The 20,692-nt window shown below is 44.4% G+C and overlaps 1 protein-coding gene across 22 annotated transcripts in view; it reads left to right on the forward strand.

Annotated features, from left to right (window-relative positions):
• The window catches only part of HDAC4 (histone deacetylase 4), a 248,648-nt gene that overhangs the window by 83,048 nt on the left and 144,908 nt on the right, over positions 1 to 20,692 (forward strand). For all 22 annotated transcript variants that reach the window (XM_075755864.1, XM_075755867.1, XM_075755853.1 and 19 more), the window contains one exon: positions 15,590 to 15,661. In XM_075755864.1, the coding sequence (XP_075611979.1) occupies positions 15,590 to 15,661 (72 nt within the window). The remainder of the gene's footprint in view (positions 1 to 15,589; positions 15,662 to 20,692) is intronic.

Raw genomic sequence — 20,692 nt, forward strand, 5'->3', positions numbered from 1 at the left:
CCTGCCTTTGGGGTTGGTTATCAACTGGGGAAGCAACCTGGGCTTCAGGTATGAACTATCTTCAACAAGAAGGTCAGGTACTTGGGAGCTTTCTTGGCCTTCAGTGGTAGTGAGTACAGACAAAGCGTGTACAAGTTGAGCTTTTTCCTGTTGGCAAGTAAGGTTTTCAGAGAGCACCTGAGTGATGATGCTCATGTTCCTTACCTGCTGGAGGACCTTGCTCTGAGTTGATGGCACAAGGCTAGGAATGACTGCCAGATGCATGTGCTGGTGATTAAGGCAAGAAACCGAAATATTAAATACTTTTTTGCAACAGAAGGTCTGTGCATTGAAATCTGCCTAAAACCAAAACAAGACCCTCCGTGATTCCGGAAAGATCTGCCGCAGCTCTGAGGTGAGCTGGGTGGAGCTCCTTTATGAACTCCATTGATGGACCACTACCGAAATTCGATCACCAGTAGTTCAAAAAGTACATTAATGCCTTTGATGGGATTTCTGCCTTTCTGACAAGAAGCAAACAGTCGGTTCTCACTATTGGTGTTATGACAGCGCAAGAAGTCCTTTGCCATCCTCCTCTCGTGCAAGTGCAGACAGATCCACCCTCGCCTATCTAACTGGCCTTCATGGTCTCCATCCAGTGCTCTCTGTAAAGTGTGCATCATCTAATATAATATAAAGGCAGTAATGCTCTAATACAAAGGCACTGATCTCCACAGAAATACTTAGTTTGAGTATTTTAAATTCAAAGAATCTTATGATGAATGGCTCCATGTCGTTATCTTTAGTCAAAAATAAGCTTTTGTCTTTGGCACTTTTTGGGGGGTTTGTTTATTTTGAGTGTGAAGAACCAGCTTTGCAGTTTGGAGTATGGTTGCGCCAGGTACAGTTGTTTTGAATTGCATGCGTTGTTTTAATTACGGTTTATTCATGTACTTCCAGGATCATTTGAGAGTTTAACTGATGATTTTGATTAAACAGTTGCCCTTTGCTGGGCACTGTCTCCATCAGCTGTTTTGTCCTTTGCACCCTCAGTGTGATGGGAAAGGATTTTGACCTCCGGATGTTGGTAATTTTTGGGGTGTCGAGCAGCACTGTGAGTTTGGAGCATAGAACCCTGGAGATCGGCGCTTGTTCCTTTCACATGGACTTTCCCTCTGCATGGTGATGATATTGCAGCTCTTCCTCCCTGGAGTATTGCTGGTGGCAACTGCTTTGTCTTGATGGTCTATTGTATGACTTTGTATACCAATTTCTTAAATTTTTACGTGTTCCTACTTGAAATATGAGCAAAGCAAGGAAATGAAACTTCTCTTTTTCTCTTTTCGAGAGAGAGGATGGCATTTTAAACATGTGATTGCTGTCTTCAATGGGCTTAGGGTGAATTGCAGTTTAGGCTGACCTAAGCATGGTCAGCTTGTCTCTGACCCTTAAAATGTTTGACCAAAAGGACTTTTTCACTGGTGAGCAACAGATTTTATACTGTTACAGTATAACAGGCTTGGATGCGGAGAAGATACCGCACGCAAGGATGAGTTTCTTGGGAAGGTGAGTTGGCAGACCGGCCAGCCCTCCGTCTGACGGCTGGCTCTTACCCCAGTACAACGGTACGAGCTGAAATGAGTCCCTGCCTGCTGCAGTTCAATATAAGTTCTTAGGATGAAGTATTTGACCTAATGGATAAAACGGGTAACAGGTAGGATGAAGCAAGGCATTTGCTTTCAGACCCAAAGGAGCTGGCCCTTGCAGGGGGTAGGTGGGGAGCAGGCTGATCTTGCTCAGGATGAGTTAATTATAAATTCTGCCTGTTTGGTGGATCTATGTGAAAACAGAGGGAGCTGGGATTTAAACAAATAATACTGTTCTGTGTAATCCAAGCCTGGGGAGAGGGGAGCCGTGGTTACTGAGATACATGGGTGACAGAGATGCGAGGCACCAGCACCTGTGGAGCTGCTGCTGTTTCTGAGGGTGTCCTGACGCACATTGGATGAGGTTGGCGTGACAGCAGGAAGGTGAGAAGAGCCTCTTGGGGTCTTCCCCTGGGATTTTAGCTCTTGTTTTGTAGAAGAGAGGCTTGATGAAGCACTCTGAAAAGTTGAAACTCGAAGGCTTGCGCTCTGACAGCCACCCAGGACCCAGCAGCTCCATCAAACCCACGTCCTGCTCTGTTACCTGATGGTCCTGTTCCCATGTCTCCATATTTATTTTCCTCGATGAAAAACGCTCCCTTTTTTCCTCTGCTCTTTCCATTTCCACCCTCCACTCAAGAAGCTGCAGGTTGTAAGGCAAGAAGGCATCCAGTTAGTAGTGATATCGTAGATGGTTCCTGTTGCCAGCAGTGTCCAGGGATGGATCTAAGCATCAGTTTCCTTTGCCTCTTTTCTCCCTGCCCTCTGCTTCGTCCAGGAATTTTCCCTGGGTTAGCCTGTCCTGGGTTGCTCAGTAATTATTATCGCTTCCTTTTTCTGCTCTGGAAAGGATCTGAGCCCTCGGACACAGCCTGCCTTGGAAATGGTTTTGTGGACAAGTCTTATTTAGCGCGTGTGTGCTAGCAGAATGTAGGGCTGGGGTGAGGAAGGAGACCCATGCCATTTGGTTCTTACACCATACAGTTTATTCCCTCTTTAATGAGGCAAACCTTTTTTTTTTCTTTTTTTTTTTTCCCCTGCTTGGTATCTCATTAGCTTGAACATAGTGTCCTGTGAGCGTGTGGGCAGGAGCTGGAGTCTCGTTCGAAGCCGCAGAAGAGCCAGGCTATCTTTCAGCTGGATTTCTTCCTGACAGTTTATTCAACTGGAGAGAAGGGAAAATTAAGCAGGTTATTCAACCTTCTCTCCTGCCTTTAAAATGTGCTTCGTAGGTCTCCTTCTGCTGACAATTGCAGATAATTTCAAGGTTTGGGTGTTTTTTTTTTTCTTTTCTCGCTTCACTTTTGTATCACCAATCAGTTTTTAAAACCTGCTGAAATATTAGTTTTGATTAAAGCGGCATTATATCTGTGAATTTGTAGCTATCAAACGTGAATTTATGTGTTCTGAATAGTCCGTGATTGTGAAATGGCCGGGTGCCAGCGGCACCTCTCCCGCTGAATGCCAAGGCAGTCCTGTGGAGTTTGCTTTTTTTAGTGTGCTGAAGTTCATGGGATCTGTCTCGGCGGATTAAGCACCTCACGTTGATAATACTGCTCTCCCGTAGAAATATTTATCTGCGATTGTGGAATAGTGGCTTTACCCCATTCAGGTACCTAGAAAGCTGGAAAGTTTTATTCACTTTTGATAAAAGCCTACATTAAAACTTTAAAAAAAAAAACCAAACAACCCAACATGCAGTTAGCAGGGAACAGGAACATTTTGCGGAATGGCTTTTGAAATCGAGTCTGTTGGTTGAACATAATATTCCAGAGTTAAGTTTAATGCTTGGACTATGCTAATTTCTTGAGGACAGTCACCTTTTCAGATGGATAGCACCCTGCAGATGGTGGCAGATTGTACCCTCCTCCACTCTTGCCAGGAGCGTGCGCTCGCTGACAGAATAAAAGCAGTAAGGATGAAGCTATCCGTAAGAGTTGATGAATCTCTTGCCTTTAAAATTGAAGTGCTTTGTGCCAGGGAAAATATCTATGAATATATTTATAGTAATAAACAGCGTAGTCTCGGCTCCTTCGTTGCAAGCAGGGAAATTGCTGTTCCACCAAGCTTGTGAAAGTGGAATCTACTTTTAGATGCTTTGAAATGGTAGTCTTTTTTATTTCTCTGGGACTTAAAAATATCTTAAGTCCAAATTTTAGAAATCTGTACATTAGTTGACACGAAGATACTATATACAGACTGTCTAAAGCTGATAGATAATGGCTGGTATATTCAGGAGCAGGTAGATTGGGACAATTTTCCTGCTGTCTGGTATTGATAGTCATTGACTTTCTATCGGTTGGGGCTGGGATAATGGGGAAGTGCTGTGCAAAGGGACCAGGTTGGTTCTTGCAGCATCTCATCTGAGATGGATTTAACCTCAGGACATAGCAGGGTCCTGCAGACCCCACCCTGACCCTCCCAGCACTCTGGGGAGATAGGGACACTGTGATGTGTTTCCTAAGAAAAACAAACGAACAAACAAAAAACGTCCCCCAAAATTCCCCAAACCAAAAAACCCAACCCCCAAAAACCCCAGGGGGACTATTTATCAGGGAGTGGGGAGTGTAGTGACAGGCCAAGGGGGAATGGCCTGAAGCTGCAGGAGGGGAGATGGAGATGAGATGGGAGGCAGAAATCCTTCCCTGTGAGGGTGCTGAGGCCCTGGCACAGGGTGCCCAGAGAAGCTGTGGCTGCCCCTGGCTCCCTGGCAGTGTTCAAGGCCAGGTTGGATGGGGCTTTGGGCAACCTGGGCTAGTGGAGGGTGTCCCTGCCCATGGCAGGGGTGGGACTGGATGGGCTTTGAGGTCCCTTCCAACCCAAACCAGTCCAGGATTCCATGATTCTATTCTCCATGTGGTAGAAACCCTGAGCTGTCCTCCTGGAACTCAAGGCAGCACGAGGTGTTGGATGCCACCACCAAATACCTTCTAATGTTGGCTGCAGAAGAGGGACTGCGGGGAAATGGCTGGGTAAGAGAAGCCTAAAATAGAGCTGGGTCTTTGATGCATGGCATGGTGTCTCTGGGTGCACGCAGCGAGATAGCAACCGTTACTGCCTGTAACTGGAGAAGTAAAGCCGTCGGGCACTCAGATTGATCAGCGGCTGCGTCCAGGAGATCGCCCACAGGAAGTGGTGAAGCTGTCGAATGGAGCCGGAGCCAGCCCCTACCTTAGCGGTCAGAGGTGTGTTTGGGCATGGTTGGCGTGCTGGTGTTCAGTACACCTTTGTGGTAGGCTCCGTTGGCTACGTAGATGTTTGGCATCGAATGGGAGCAGGTTTATTTCTAGATTTTTCCATCCTGCCTTGAGTAAGACTGAGTAATCTCTCGGACGACCAAGGTGCGACGAGTGATGAGGACGTAGGATGCTTGTGCTACTTCTACTGCAAGTACGTGCTAGAGCTTGTCCGTAATTGGACTTTGTGGTTGTTTTCTGTGTATGCCAAATGAGCTGATTTCAAAACTTGTTACAGAAGAATGGAATGAAAAACAATATTAAATATGGATATTTTTGGCTTAAAAGGAAAAATACACATCAAAAGTGTACTATACATGCTATTTCTTTAATGTGGTAATTCTTTTCTTTATATCTTGTTTTTTCTTCACTTGATTGTGCATCTGTCCGGGGGACGGTGGAAAGGCTGACTGGAGGGGGTTCTGATTTTCCTGGCCCACAGGGGGAAGGAAGCAAGTCTCCTGAAATGGCTAGCTGTTCCTTTTTGCTGTAATTATGTCAGACCATTTTCAGTGAGCTTTGTCTCTCTGATCTTGATGGATAGGTTACCACAGACCTTGGATTACTTGCATTTACACGTACAGGATTATTTTATTACCGTGGATTTCCAAAATGACACATCTTTCAAATTGTGCAGATGAAGTCATCAGAGTCTGCTGAAGAGCCTAAAGATTGTCATGTTTAGTAGGAGTTGCGTTATCCTCCCACCGCACAGAATTAAGGAAAACAGTGGTGTAGGAAGCAGAACACAACAAGTTTACGACTTGGCGTTTGAAAAGCGGTGTATTGTCATTTGGATATTAATCTGTAAACACCTCGAGGACCACAGCGTTTCCTGTTTTAACGCCTCTTAGGTATTTGGCTTCTAGGATAACTTCCTAATAATATATTGAAGGTTGAAATATATTTTCTTATTGCCTGTTGCTGAGTGTTATTTCACCTTGATATTAACCAAAGTGGGATTTATCTTTACTAGGTTCTGGGTAGGAAAGCAGCACGAAGCTCTTGTAGACGTTACGACCGAGTATCTTCTGACTCTTGTGTGATATTATAATGCAAAAGAAAGCTTAAAATCCATCATAGTTCTTGCTTGTGAGGTGCTGAGTGCTGTGGTCTGCTGCTGGCTTCAGGGGAACGCTGTGCATCCTCCACCTGGCGTCTGGACCTATGAGTATCTCTGGAGTAATCAGTATTGTCAAGGCCATGAAGGAGGTTTACAATTCCAGATATGTCACCCTCTTCTGTAACTGAGATGGACATCAGCCTGACCTAGTTTCTGCTGCATCAAAATAAAATAGTCAGAATTGTGGCAAATTAAATATGTACAAGACCGTGCTGTTGATGTTTATGCATTATGTCACTCGCTGGCAATGCAAGGTGGCTAACTTGGATGTTAGATGTAGTAGCAGTAGTAGTGAATAATAATAAACCCCAAACCACCCCTCTATAAACAGGATCGGATTAGCTTTCATCTAAATGGATGTTTTCTTGATTGTACTTGCAGGCCAAAACCGAACATATTTAAAGCCCAACACTTTATATTTTTTATTGTCTCCTCTCCTATCCCCCTTTCTGCCTGTGAATATCTGCAGCATTTTATTTTTACCATCCACCTTTAAAGTATGAGTAAATAGTGCTTAAATACTAGGTTTGTTTTTGTTGAATTCTATAGGCTGTTGCGATGCACTGGATTTTTATAGCAGTCACAGTCGATTCCAATTGAAACCGTAATTGGTATTTCGACTTGATAGCTGCTGTAAATCTCAAAGAAGGGAAGAGAAGGATGCTCTCATTTTGTTAGGCTGCTTCTCTTTCGGATGCATAGTGCATCTTCCAGCTCTCTGGGCTAATTAAAATGCCATTACAGTACATGTGGTGCTACAATACAGTCTAGGGAGACTTCCAAAAATAGATTCTTGAGTGCAGACAAATTAGAGAGGAAATATGCACTGAGCATTTTCTCATAGGTTTAAAGAGAAATAATCCATTTGCTGCCTTAATTGCTTTCTTGTAAATGTTGAAGACTTTTTTTTTTCTCTGTAAATTTCGAAGAAGTAGACAAATAAACAATACGTTCATGATAATTACTATTCTCATTACCAGTATTTTAACTTGTTGTTACATGCCATAGCCGTTAATATGCAAGTCAGGAGGGTTTAGTGGACTGTGCTTAACGGTCAGGGACGGAGACTTTTATTCCTTAGGGATCCTGTTTTAGCCGCCTGATATCCCAAGGCTACGAGGTTAGTGCATGGGCTGCTTGCAAAAATACAGCAACAGAGTTGACCCGAACCACCCACGTACCCACCCCAAAAGTGACGCAGATAAATATTGTTTGCACATTGTTAAGAAAAACAACCCCCCAACTCGTGCATAAAATGCAAAACACTTTGTATAACGTGCCTGCGGTACGTATATACTGATAGCAGGGAAAAACTCAATGTTCTCGGCCCTGGAAGAGGTCCATGAAATTGCCGTGGGCTTACACGTGTAACAGAGACGGCGCATAACTCCCTGGGCAGTGCCAGTAAGAGTGAGGAGCTCTCACTTTTCACGGCATGTACCTCCTCGTAAGCCAAGGGATGAGGCTTGTGCTGGCTTGTAGAGCACTGGGCAGCCTTGAGCAGAGGGAAGGAGCTGACGGAAGGGGAAGGTAAGAAGAAGAACAGCTCGTGACCATGGTAAGTCCCATGCAGAGGATCAGCTCTGTGGAGGGTAGCAGATGATGCAGATGAGGTATACGGGCTGCGTGAGGTTGTTTCAAAGCTTCTGTTAGGACTGAGTTTAGTCCAGTCCCCCCAGACACGAGTCTCCCTAAGTGACTGGAGCGTGTTAGGTGAACTAGAGGGTGTTTCGGGTTAAGTTTGAGGTGTTGCCCCCCCACCAGAATCCAGTCTGTGGGCTCAGACTGCTCCTTGATGCAACCAAAAATATGGGATGTGGAAAAGTATGGGAAGCAGGGCAGCCAGGGGCTTGCCCAAGAGCCCTCTCCCGATGCAAAGCGAAAGCTGGTGTAGATACCCCTTGCCACTGCACCTCTGCATACAGGCTTTGAACGTACCCCTGGCCAAGCGCGCCCAAGCTCATCTCTTGAGTGAAGATGACCATGAGCCGATTCTGTCGATTCTGTCTTTGAGCTTTGAGTCAAGCACAGCATTGTTGTGTTTAGGTGTCTTTGAGTTGCACCTTGAAGAAGACGGGAAGGTGACGTGGTTGGAGAGAAAGGGAATGGATCTCTCTCCCTTTTCTTTGTGAGACAAGTTGACAATTGTTTTACCAGAAAGCAGTGAGGAGAACGAGGTAATTGTTTGCTGGATGGCAACTACAAATTCCAGGAGTCATTGATCCAGAAACATCCCCTTTCTTTCTGTCCTTAGTGAAAGCTTAATTTTGAATGTGGAAGCACACTCTTGAAAGGATGTGGCCAGGGTAGTCTCTCAGATGCCATCTGATGGCTATTTATCCCGGGCTTACTGTCAGCCGCCTTGTTTTGCCTGAGGCTTCTTATCGATTGGGCACTGAGAAATTACAGCTTCTTTCTATTTTGGCTTGCAAGGCATGGGGGCAATCTTTTGTGCTGTATCTTCCTGGGGAAAAAATAGCCAAAATAATCTGGTAACTGCCTTGTGAGTGGTTTGCAAAGAGACGATTATTAAATTCATCGCTTGGACTATTGCAGATGCCTTATTGGGATGTCTTACTGCTCAACAGTTTTGCTCTGCACTCCTTTTTCTTATCTAGGAACTGGAAATACGTAAATGAAAAGCTCTAGTTCCTACTGTATTACTGAGAATAGTAAAGTCCATCGGAGGTTTTGCAATTTGTGTGCCAAGGCTGCCCCAACACCTGCTTGGAAAGGAACCTGAAGCTGTGACCGGCATGTGGCAGCAGCTGCCTCGTGGGGACAACGTGGACTGGCAGGTCCATGGCAAGCTCTTAGGTTTTAGGATTTACAGGAAGCATAATTCCCTGCCTTCTCAGAAATATCCGATTACTGCTATGTAGTGGTGTCGTCTGGAAAGTGTATGCCTAAAGAAAAGCAGAAATATATTTGGTCTAGAGGTCTCAAACTCCCCACGTTAGCAGGTAACTGCTCACCCTGAAAAAGTTTTGGGGCTGCTGTATCATCTTTCCTCAGCTGAGAACAGGCTGATATTGGGAAAACTACCGAGTTCTGCAGAGCATCCGTCTCATTTTTTAAAATCTTGTCTCAGAGGTTTCTCCTTGATTGCCTCCAATTCATCTTCTGGTGTTGAATCTAAAACCGAGGGCAGCGCTTTGGCCACAGAGGCTGTCACTTCCCTGAGTAATGACCTCCCCTGCCTTGCATACGCGCCTGCTAATGCATCCTGGAATGAACTTGTGTCTGCTGCACCGTTGCCAAATGGTGGATGCTCAGTTTTGTGAAGTGCTTTGGCTTGTCTTTGTTGTATCCTTTCCTTTGCCGGGTATTTCTCAGCGTGTAATTGTACTTGTGACCATTATCATCATCATCGCTGTCGTTAAGGTGGTAGGTTTTTACTCGTTCGTCATTGAACTTTGCATCCATCTGTTTTCCAACTTGTTGAATTCTGCATCTGGTGCTCCAAAGGGGGATCTCTGCGGTGTGAGTTTTAACTAAATCGTTACTGCTCTTGCCAGTAAATTGTGAGCTACCGCGATACGCCGGATATAATAGATCCAGCAGCAGATGATGACTGAGTGGGCTTTTCAAACCAGGTGTGTGCTTGGTTTAGGGTGATTCATGCTGATTTACTTACTGACGTGCCCCATGTAGCCTCTCAGTGTGGGTGGTTGTTTTCCAGTTTTGTTTTTGGGGAGGTTGTTTTTTTTCTTTGGTTGGTTTTTTAAAATAAAACTTGAGTAAAAATCAAAACTTTCTTTGCCAGTTTGCCAGCCAGACGTACTGACAGAGAAACAAATCGTTTGCCTGCCTTCAACTTTTCCTTGATCCATCCGTCTTGCTTTTCCTGTTACCTGATTTTTTTTGTTCTGCCTCTTGAAATTGTCCTATCTTTTGGGAAATCAAATCCTAGTCAACAACGCCGATTTTTCTGCACGTCTTCCTCCTGCCTTTTTCTTCCAGCTCTCTCAAAATTTGACTTCTGCGGCTCTGTAGGACTTTTCCTCTACTTTGAGTGTCCTTTAAAGGTAGTTGTTGGTTGTTCATCACTCAATGTGTTCGAGTTGGCTGGGGTGATTTGCATCAGGTCGAAAGATCTGAATACATGGAAAACTATTTAAATAACCTCTTCGTTCCCAGTTCTGCCCTGCATTTTTAAACTCATCAGAGTTAATTATAGTAAGGCTGCTTACAGTTTGCTGTAAGAGCTCACTGAATGCTTCAACCTTCTGTTTTTGTTCATTATTTGTCTATTTTTTGAAGTAACAAAGCTGTACTTCCCTGTCCTCGTCTCTCTTGGGTTTGCCTTGGATGTTGTTGTTGGTTTTGCTGCTTCATCTTTTCTGAGATGAAGCATCCGGGCACATTTCTGTCTTTATTCTGGAGTGCTACTGTAGCCATCTTGTCTTTGTTTTGCTATTTTAACATACTTAAATCCTGCAAACCCAGCTACTTCCAAACCTATCCCGGCTATATTTTTAAAGTAACTTAAACAACTCTTTAGAGCAGACTAGGATAAAAATAAAGTGTTCAAGTTCCCATCAATGAATAATGGCTTCATCTTATTAATTAATGAGTAGAAATACCCATCTGGAAATTAAGCTACACTAAATGTTCTCTAACTCGAGCTATAAATCAGACAGGCTGGTGTCTGCCTCCTTCCAGGCTCGATGGAGGGTGCAGTTGGACTTTCCCTTGCGGTGGCGTCTGCAGGCATCGCTTCGTCTCTGCCTGGGATTAACCTGCCCGGTTCAGCCTCCCTGGGACCGCTGGGGCAACTCGCTCTTGCCGTTTTCTGCTATTTTTGGTGAAATCATTAGCTCGATTCATACAGAAGAGGGCATTTTCTTGACAGTTATTTTTTAGTAGCTTCGGAAAAACTTGGCTAGTAAGAGCTCGAACGTATTTTGTAGGTAATCTGGTTTGTCTCGGTACAATTCAAAGCGGTGTTTGCGGCTTGTAAGAGTCAAATTGTGGTCGCATGGTTTGACCTCTTTGCACTTCCTTTGCGTGTCCACGGCGGTAGGACAAGCTGCTTCCCATCCCTGGCTGCTTTTTGGGGACCGCAGAAGTACCCCCATGATCCCTTCTAGGCAGTAACAGAGCTGTGGGTGGCACAGATAATTTTAGCATCTTCTGTGGTTGGTTTTTTTTGTGGTGGTTTTTTTTTTTTTAATTTTGTAGTTGCCAAAGCTTTCTCCATAGATCCACGATGAAGCGTGGAGAGGATTGGAGTTGGATACTTCGCAAAGGGAGGAGGAGGGGGGAGTAAAACTGTTTTGTGATGGAAACTCATTGTATTCATTTTGGCATTTGCAGACCCAGACCACTCTTAGCGCTTCCTAAGTGTCGGCATAAGCCATCGTGCTTTTCCCTTGTCACGCAAAGGTCAATTATACATCGATTGATTTAGGAAAGGGTCTCCAGTAATGGTGGTGAGAAGAAAACCCAGTGCAGCAGTAGCAGAAAACAGACTTTTCTTGAGGCTTTGATCTCCCCCAGGTGACCAGTTTATCTCCAGTGTGATGGTGCAACAGGATCTGTGAAGCAATGTGGTTGAATATGCAAAATTTGGGGGGGGGGTTGTTTGTTTGTTTGTTTTCCTCTTTTAAGTTGTATAGAACACACAATCACACCGTAGGACTCCAAACCTCCCCCATGTTTCAGTGGTCAGTTCTCAGGGGTTTGTTCGTTTTTAACAGATAATTCTTCTAAATGTTTGACATCAATTTAGCTCTTCTGTTTGAAAGAATCAATCAAAGCGAGCGCTTCACTGGCAGTGGTATCCTGGCATATTGGGTGTATGGATTTTAGTTGTTGATCAAAATTTGCTGTAGCACAGTTAGGATTGTAAAGCCTTCCTTCCACTGCTCCTTTTGGAAGGTTTAAGGTTTTTGGTCAGTTTGGGGTTTGATTTGGGTTTTTTTGGTCAGTATTGTGTTGGCGGTAGATACGATGCTGCGTTAAATGCAGTGGTGTTTTAACTCCTAACAAACTGATCACCCAGTCTCTGGAAATTAAAGGATTTCTTTGCTCCTTTGTAGGAAGCAGAGGAAGCAGTGGGAATGTTTGACTCCTTCAAGAGGCGAGGCATGGTGTTCTGGGTTCGGGGTGTGGTGGTTGGTTTTTTTTTGCTTTGTTTTGGGGCTCAAAAGTCTGTCTGCACGTTCGACAAAGTTTTGAGTCTAAGATGCTCATTTTTTAAATCATGTGCAGCTCATTGATGGTACAAATTATTGCAGCTTTGAGTCATAGGGATACCGCGCAACCACCGCAAGCCAGAGCAAAAGACCGTTTGGTACCTGAGGTAGCTGACCCGATGTAGGACTGTGTCGATTTTGGGGAATCTCCTGCCGTATCCTGACAGCGAGCGGCGTCTGAAACCAGCTAGACTCTGCCCGCGTTTATGGAGGTGGCTGGAGTAAAGAGTGTTTGGTTTTGGCCTACGGCTGTTGGGATCCTGCTGGGAAAAGGACAACGCTTGTGTTCCAGCTTGGAAAGTCTGGTTCCAGAGCACAGGCTTCTCTTTGTCTGCAGTGAGGGATAGCGGCTGTACGCAACGTGGCGCACGAGAGAGGGGGATGCAGAGGGCTGGGGGAGAAGGTGGTGGGCTACCGGGAGTAAATAGGGAGAATGGTTATGGAGTTACGGTCTGGACATACCAACCCAAAGGGGTTTACAAAAATAATACGGTGATCAACTTGTGCAGAGAGCAGATTTGCTGTGTTGGGGTTGCGTTCAGCGTGCTGGGGGTGTGGGGTAGCTTACCCCTCAGGAGGAGGCAAGCGATGAGCCAGCTTTGTGTTTACATCTTATTTTAACCTTTTTTCATCCACACTGGTAGCTTAAGAAAAGAGGTGCCTTATACAAATATCTCCTGATGAACTACCTTTTTTTTTTTTTTTTTTAAACCAAATAGAGATTTATTTTTGTAATCTGGCAAATACAGAACCTCGTTCTTACATAGTTTGGTTTCACTTCCAGTGTTTAAGGCATCAGTACTGTAAAAGACGTTCTTCTGTGACTAGTCTGTTACTCATTTTGAAACAAAGATTGAAGAGTGTTGGTTTGTGTTTTGTTGGGGTTTTTTTTGAAATTACTTGAAAAATGTGTGTACTTTATTTCTTAGAATTAAAAAAAAAAAAAAAAAAGCTTTAAAAATCCCGGCTAACCAACACTTTAGTGATCTCTGATGCACTAGTGAGACAGAAGATTCACAGCATTGGGGGAGGAAGCCCACGGACAAGAAAATAAAAACCCTGGATCAGTCTGCTGGACTTGGGAGCAGGTTACCGGCTTCGTGCAGGTTCCCGTCCGTGGTGTCTGGCCAGGCAGGTCGGTGTGCTGAAATAGCTGCTGCTGCGCTAGAAATAGGTGGGTGCTTCTCAGTTGTCCTCTGCCAGCAGCTTTGTACCGCTGGAGGTGCAGGTTTAATACCTCACTTGTTCAAAACCTCTGGGTTTAGCCTGAGAAAGGACACCTTCGCTCCAACAGCCTCACAGCAGATGGGTGTGCTCATCAAAATCGACCTGGATTTGTCTCGCAGAGCACCTGGGCTGCTGGTACGAGGCTCTGTTTCCTAGATGGGTCCTTCTCCTCCGAAGGCACATCTTCATCTGAAATAGCTCAGCGGAGAAGCCAAAAATACTCCCCTCCCCAGGAAAACGCGGGGGCTCCTGGGGCTGTTCTCGCCTCTCCCTGCTGCGCGCTCCCTTTTCCCGGATGCTCTCTCCGGCCGAACTGGAGTGGGTACGTGTGCTGTGCTGGCTGGCTGCCGGGGCGGCTGCTGCTTCGTTGCTAGGAGAGTGATTTTTTTTTTTATATGTATATATTTTTTTTTTTAATTTTTTTTTTTTTTTTTAAGCTGCTGGCAGGCTGAAGAGATGAATTTTGGGAGCCGCTCATAGTCCCTCAGCGATGCTGGTGTGATCAGCACAGAAACATAGCAGAGGCTTCAGCAGCAAGTAGGGTTGCAGTTCACCAATGAATTAAAAAAATTACTAATGAGGGCTGAGATAGCAAATGCCTGTTTTATAGGAAAAAACAGGGCTGTAAAACCCGATGTTTTAGGAACCGGGGAGGATCGTATTTTTTTCACTATCCATTTATGCTCTTTGATCTGCAGTGACCACTGGGTTATGAATCTGGAGAGGCTGGTGGGCTGGATGTTATTTAAAATAGCCGTTTCACTCCCTTCGATCCATTTGCCTCCCCATTTATTGCCGTTCGCTGCTGCTTGCGCAGGTGAAGCTCAGCTGGCCAAGTGTCACCCCACCGACGCTGTAGGTACAGTTGGCCATGCCAGTACAGCAAGCCCCGCCACAATCTTGGCTCTAGAAGTAACAACCCAACATAAAAAAAAAAAAAAAAAAAAAATTATAATGTGAATAATCTATATGATTTGTTTGAGAAGAACTCAGCGTGGTTATAGTTTAATTTACTGATGTACTGCCTGAGGCTGCAGTGATCCTTGGGCATGGTCACAGGAGGCAAACCCATGGAAGTGATGGAGAAGACCCAACTACGTTTTCCCTCCAGAAACCTGGAACGGAGAAAATACGAGAAGAAAACAAAGCATGATTTATATATTATTATTATTTTATCTTGTATGATTTTTTTTTTTTTAACTTTCACTAACATCTTAACATTTTTATCATACTGTCCTTCGCTTTGACTACGAGCGATGGGGTGGCTGCTTTGATGTCTCCAGACAGGGTTGGGCTTGATCGTATCTGCGCCGCAGCATGGTGCAGAAAGGCGTTTGAGGAGAAGTGAGACAGAACTGGCAAAGGTGGAGATATTTACAGGGGAACAAATGGGTTTGAGAAGTTTTCTGTATTCAAGTATTCATAATCTAAGTACTGAAAACATAATTTAGCATTTTTTGCTTCAACTTTTATTTGGGGGGGCAGATGGGAGGGGAACGGGTGACTAGAAAATCTGGACTGGCAGTCTATGGCAGTAGGTATCGTGGTGTTCTGTTTTAACTCTACCTGAATGCAAGATACAATCTTTGAAATATTTTAAATAGAGAACTGCTTCAGCAAGATGGATTTCTGCATATCATTTACAAAGTATGTTTTTAATGCCTTTCTGAAATCCAAACTTATGCAAAATGGGGCTTGTTATGCATGTCTATGCATTTTAATCTCCTGCAGTGATTTGTCAGTTTTCCTTAGCATCTCCCTGGCATATTACAGCCATTCTTCAACTTTGCTTCACGGGGCTGCCTTTCTGTCTTAACTCAGTTCTCCGAGCAAGGAAGGAATTGCAATTCAGTTACTGTATGGTAAGGTTTATAAGCTGATGTGCCTATTTCCTTGGATTGGAATCGGTACCAGTTGTGGATTTAAAGACCGGGAAAACCTGAGCGCAATTGGGGCTGCAGTATCTTTTATTTTATGCTTTAGTGTAAGGAGTTGTTACGCAGTTGTCCTCTTAATGTTATTGTTTCTATTGACTTGCACTACTTGTGTGTTTCTGTTTTACAATGATAACTGGTTAGTGATTTTTATTTCCTTTTCTGTTTGGGATGTCTAAAATAGCTCAGCTAACCAAAGAGTTGATGTGATTTTAATTTATTTTATTTTTTTTCCTTTTTCCAGATGGGCTTTCTGGCAGAGACCAGCCAGTAGAGCTGTTGAATCCACCTAGAGTGAACCACATGCCTAGCTCTGGTAAGAAGAAACTTTTATTAAATGTTGTTCCTATTCTGGGAATGCAGTAAAATATTCTGCAGTTCTATCTTGCAAGTGGGAGAGCAGAATGCAAATCTAAAACGCTGGAACAAAGTCTGTTAGAACTTGCACGCATCTACTTTCCCAGGCTGGGCGAGTGGGATTTGGGAGTGGAGGGAGGATGGAGCACAGCAGCCTTGGGAGGCTTAAACGGCTCAGCCTGGCGGGGGGCTAAGGAGAACCTCGCCTGGTGGGAACTGCTTGTCTTCCAAGGAAAGGAGAGGACAGCAGAACAAAGCAGCACCTTACCAGTCTCTTCACAGCCTAAAAGGAGCACTGCAAAGCAAAGTAGGTTTTTGAGTGGCTGCTCCCATTAAGGAGAAATCTCCTCGTGTTGAAATGAGGAGCCAAAGACAGGCTGATCAGAGCGGATCACCTGGGCTCTGGGCTATTTGCTTTTCTTCTAATGATCCTGCTGGGGCATCTCTTGGGTCTTGCCCTTCTGGTATGAAGCAAGCACAGCAGCCAGAGTTCATCCTGGAGACTGTCTGCTCCTCGTGGAGCCGAGGAGAGAGGTCTTAACCTCCCAATTGCTGCACTTCAAGTGATGGAAACCAAAGTTTTGGTCACAATACATGAAATGCTATGGAAATCAGTCTGCTGCTGTCTTCTGTGTTTCCCCCTTCTCCCTTCCAAACGTGTTTTGTTTCTGGGTGCAAACAGCTAGAGATATTTAGCCTAGGTATGATAGGATACATGAAGCATTATCTACTTTCTAGGTAGGAGCTCGAGTTTTCCAAAAACCCAACTTTCCCTTCTCTGCTGCCTTCCAAAATGCCTTTAGGTCTTTTTATATTAAGGAAGAGATCGCGCAGAAGATCTAAGCGCTCCTGGTAATGCAAGCTGGAAAAATGTAAATGAAGCTTATTCAAAACAACTTCAGTAGATGGGGGGGGGGGGGAATGGGCTGTGACCTAACCTAGATTTTTGTGGATGTAAATTCATATCTGGAGAAGGAAACTTTTAAGGAGGTAGAGCTATTGTGTTGAGGAAAAAAGGAAGAGATCCTCATTTACCAGGTACGAGTGCTTGGCTTTGGATTCTGAGAAATCTCTCTTCCCTCTGTCTACTCCAAAACTTGTCCATCAGGTAAGGGAGGTTATATTTTCCTAACCCCGAGAGAGATTCTCGTTTTAAGCCTACCGTGGTAACGCAGGCCAACTCAAAGGTTTTCCTCCCGATTTCGTATCCGTGTAGTAGATTGAATTTTGTGGCTCTGCTTAAGTGCACAAGAGGAGTCACAGTCCTCTTCTGTCAGTAGATCAATGGCTGGTATTATGAATGTGATGGGTTTTAGTCTTTTACTCTTTTTTTTTTTTTTTTAAATTGATTTTATTGTTGCTTGTTATGTTTCCTGTTTCGTTCTGAGATATTTCAGGACAAAGGCTGCTGCTGGTTAACAACTTGGATAACCTGATGGTAGAGTTCAGTGTGCTCTGAGTATTTTTCCATAGGTGAAAGGAGGCTTTTTTTAAGGTGTTATGGGCTCATACAGGATTTATGGAATTCTTACTGTGTGGACTCTATTTTGAGTATTTTTAATAGCTCACCTCTATGCCTGCTGAAAAAATAAGCAGCTAGCCATGACTGGGGAGCTGTGCTCCTGCTGCATGGGCGTGATGCGAGATGGGCGGCAATGTCTCTTTGTCGAATGACTTCTGCCAGCGTTTGAGCCGTGGGAATTCCCGTCTCTTAGCTCAGGCCGGTCGTGCGTGTAATGGGCGAAGGGCAGGACCGCCTGGGAATGAAAACATGACCGTATGCAAGAAGCAGCGTTGGCTCTGGAGAGTGGTCACCCAGGTACTTTTCACTCGAGCCCCCCACGCTTATTCGATTTCTGCTTAATTTTGGAGAAATCTTTTCAGCCCTGTAGCACGTACACAGGCTGGAAACGTCGATCTTCTATTTTCATTTGCAGAGCGGTAATTAAAACCTGGAAGCAAAGTGTTATAAAGCAAAAAGATGTTTCGGCGCGTTTGTAAATGCAAGCAAATATCATTGATCTTGGAAGTGGCTCACCAGCCTGGTTCTCAAGTGGGGTGCCTGCCTACGCCTTTGTATCTTGATGGGGTTTTGAAATTGCTCTTAAAAGTTGGTGTCAAGTTGAGGGACTTACCCACATGGGAAAACAATTGTCCTGCCTGGGTTTTATCATTATTACCTTTAGGAGTTTGCTGCGGATCCTTCTGTGAGAAGAAAGGAGAAGTAATACCAAGTATTGCTCTGGAAAAACAAGTTATGTGTGGGGTTGGGGGGGGGGTTGTTCCAAGTCTCAGTTGAAAAACAGCTTAAGGAAAAAAATTGCTTAATCGTGTCCTCAGATATTCCTTTTAAAACCTTATCCTGTCCCGGTTATAGTAAAGCGACTGATTTGTAGCCCTCAGAATGAATAAACTTGAGTGGACGATGAGCCTTTATCCCCAGAACTACCATTTCCAGTTAAGATAAAATCATCGTGGTCTACTTGTAGGAAACCAAAATGTTTTCTCTTCGCCACGAGCCAAGTGAAGGAGAAGTTTGATCCTCGGTAGTTGTTGTTCTCTATGTGGAGGGGTGTGAAAGGGATGTGCAGTACCCAGGTCCTAAACATGCTCCGTTCTGTGGAAGCATTTGTGGAAACAAAATCAAAATGTTTGATGAAACAAACGTTTTTCTGAAACCGTTTTAGGAGTGAATTGGGTTGAGTGGAACGGAGTTCAGTCATCGTCAAGGTGTGTTTTTAGGAAAATGATTTCTCTCTCTGCTTTTTGCATAAATTAAGGATTAATTTGAGGAAGGGAAACATTTTCTCTTTTCAAAACTGTATCACCCGTAATTGCTGCTTCTGAATTTTAGTTGCTTGTAAAAGTAAAACAAGACAAACCCCCCACAACCCACATCTTGCACAGGAATAAAATAATCTGTTTGATAATGCTGCTTTCTCTTTTTCTGGCTCCAGAATATTACTGCGTCTTTGGGCGGGAGGAGGAAGCGGCAATGTTGCTTTTCCTTAACTTGGACTTGCTGAATTCAGGGAGCAAGGACTACACAGATTATTTTATTTTGAGTTTGTTACATGGAAAATCTCATGCTGATTAAGGGGAGAGAAGGCTTCTCAGATACGTGGGCACCGAGGTGGCCACTGCCAGGTTTTGATGGGTGGCAGCGGATGGCTTGCAGAAAGGTTGATGGATTGTCCTGCAAGTTGGTATACTGGTTTTAAGTACTTTTTGTGTGTTTTACAGTATTTTTTGTCTTTTTAGCAGTGAACTTAGCTGCAGTCTTCATAAGGGTACCGATTCATATGTACGGAGGGAGGGACAGAGCTCTCTTGTCCTCTGACGTTCCCTTCCTAGGCTTCTACACCGAGCAATGCTATATGCCTTTTCCATAGTGTGAAGCTGGGGGGCCGGTCTGAAAGACCTCACTTGTGTAAATATCTAGATATGTTGTAGATAATCCTCTTAAAACCATCACGTGTGGACTGTTGATACCATCCTTGAAGATTTATCAACCAGATCTTCATTCAGCATACTTTGTAGAATGAGTTTTCCTTCTTTATGAGGCTGTGTTTACGGTACTTTAGATAACTGCCTCCCCTAAGTCTTTTCAGTTTTTCCTTGTTGGTGTAAACTTTATAGTCGCTCATTTTGTTACAATACAATCTTAAGCCAAAATGTGAAAACAGCTTGATAACTGTGATAGGTAAAGAAAATGCTAGAATTAAATAAGACCGAAAGTCTTTTTAAACTTAAAAGCTTTACTTTAAGTACTAAAACTGCAAATTGGGATGAACAGTCTGACCCGCCGTGTTTCCCCAGTACGCTGGTCATGGCCTGATGGGAAGTTCTGGGGCTGGCTGCGTACAGCAGAGTTATTGAATTAGGGAAGGACTGCCCCTTCCCATAGCACTGCCGTTGGCTTCTCAGGGCTGCGTTTCCAAGTTGTGGTAAAAAGAATAGTGAAATTATAGAACTTACTGCTCTGAGTGCAGCTGACAAGGAGTTTGCGTTGGGACGTACCCTTTGCAGAATACAAAGGTATGGAGAGGTTGACGAAAAGACGTCGGGCTTCTTGTCCGTACGGTGAAGACGTCTCTCTGGCCGCTGTTGCGTGTCGGATGGCAAGCTGCTGCGTGCCTTCTTGAGGTTGTTCTCCATCTATCACCTGCGAACCACTGGTGGTCTGCGAGGCCATCGTGCACGTTGGAGAAGTGATCAGTGGTGGTTTTCTGATGAGTTTTGGTAGTAGTCTCCTGCAAAACATTAGGAATTAGGGGGTTAAATCGTGTAGGGTGGCTGCTGCTGAGCAGTTTCTATAAGGGTGATGCGTGAGATTTGAGCTCCCTGGTTTTTCTTCTTCCTGGATCTAATTATCCAGTCTCACTTCCACATTCATTTGGAAAAAAAAAAAAAAAAATGTTGATGTATATATGAATAAACGGTTTGCAAAAGCCTCCGGACTAATATTGTTACATGATTTTACAGGCTTTTGAAATCGGAGATTAATGCCTGTCTCTAAGAGGAAGGAGCAGCAGTCCAGTTGGTCTAACAGCCGAATACCTCGCCTTTGTTAATTTATCCCTTCAAAGGAAGGGGATGCCCTCTCACTGCACCGTGTTTTCAGATACTTGTCTGCTTTCTATAGTGTGTCTGCTTCAAAAGCTCCTTCAGAAAGGTACCAAATCAGCGTGGCGCAGCGGGGCTTTGAAGCGGGTTCAGATTGCTGGCCGGTCGGCTAGGATTCGGGGCTCCCGACAGGCTCCCGCCTCCGCAGACAGGAGCCCCTTCGTCCTCGTTCGCGCTGGGACGTGTTAGTACAGGGACGGCGTATGGTTTTGTCGTGCCCCAGAAGCGTGGCTCACACACAGAAAGGCTAGTCCTTTAATGTTAAAAATATCCCGATCTATTCTCCATGGAGTCCAGGGAGGGGGAAACCCGCTCAAAAACCCCCAAATTGTCATTAAAAGTGAATTCTTGAGAAATCATTTTA

This window comes from Balearica regulorum, chromosome 6 (genome assembly GCF_011004875.1).
Source record: "Balearica regulorum gibbericeps isolate bBalReg1 chromosome 6, bBalReg1.pri, whole genome shotgun sequence".
NCBI classification, from domain to species: domain Eukaryota; kingdom Metazoa; phylum Chordata; class Aves; order Gruiformes; family Gruidae; genus Balearica; species Balearica regulorum.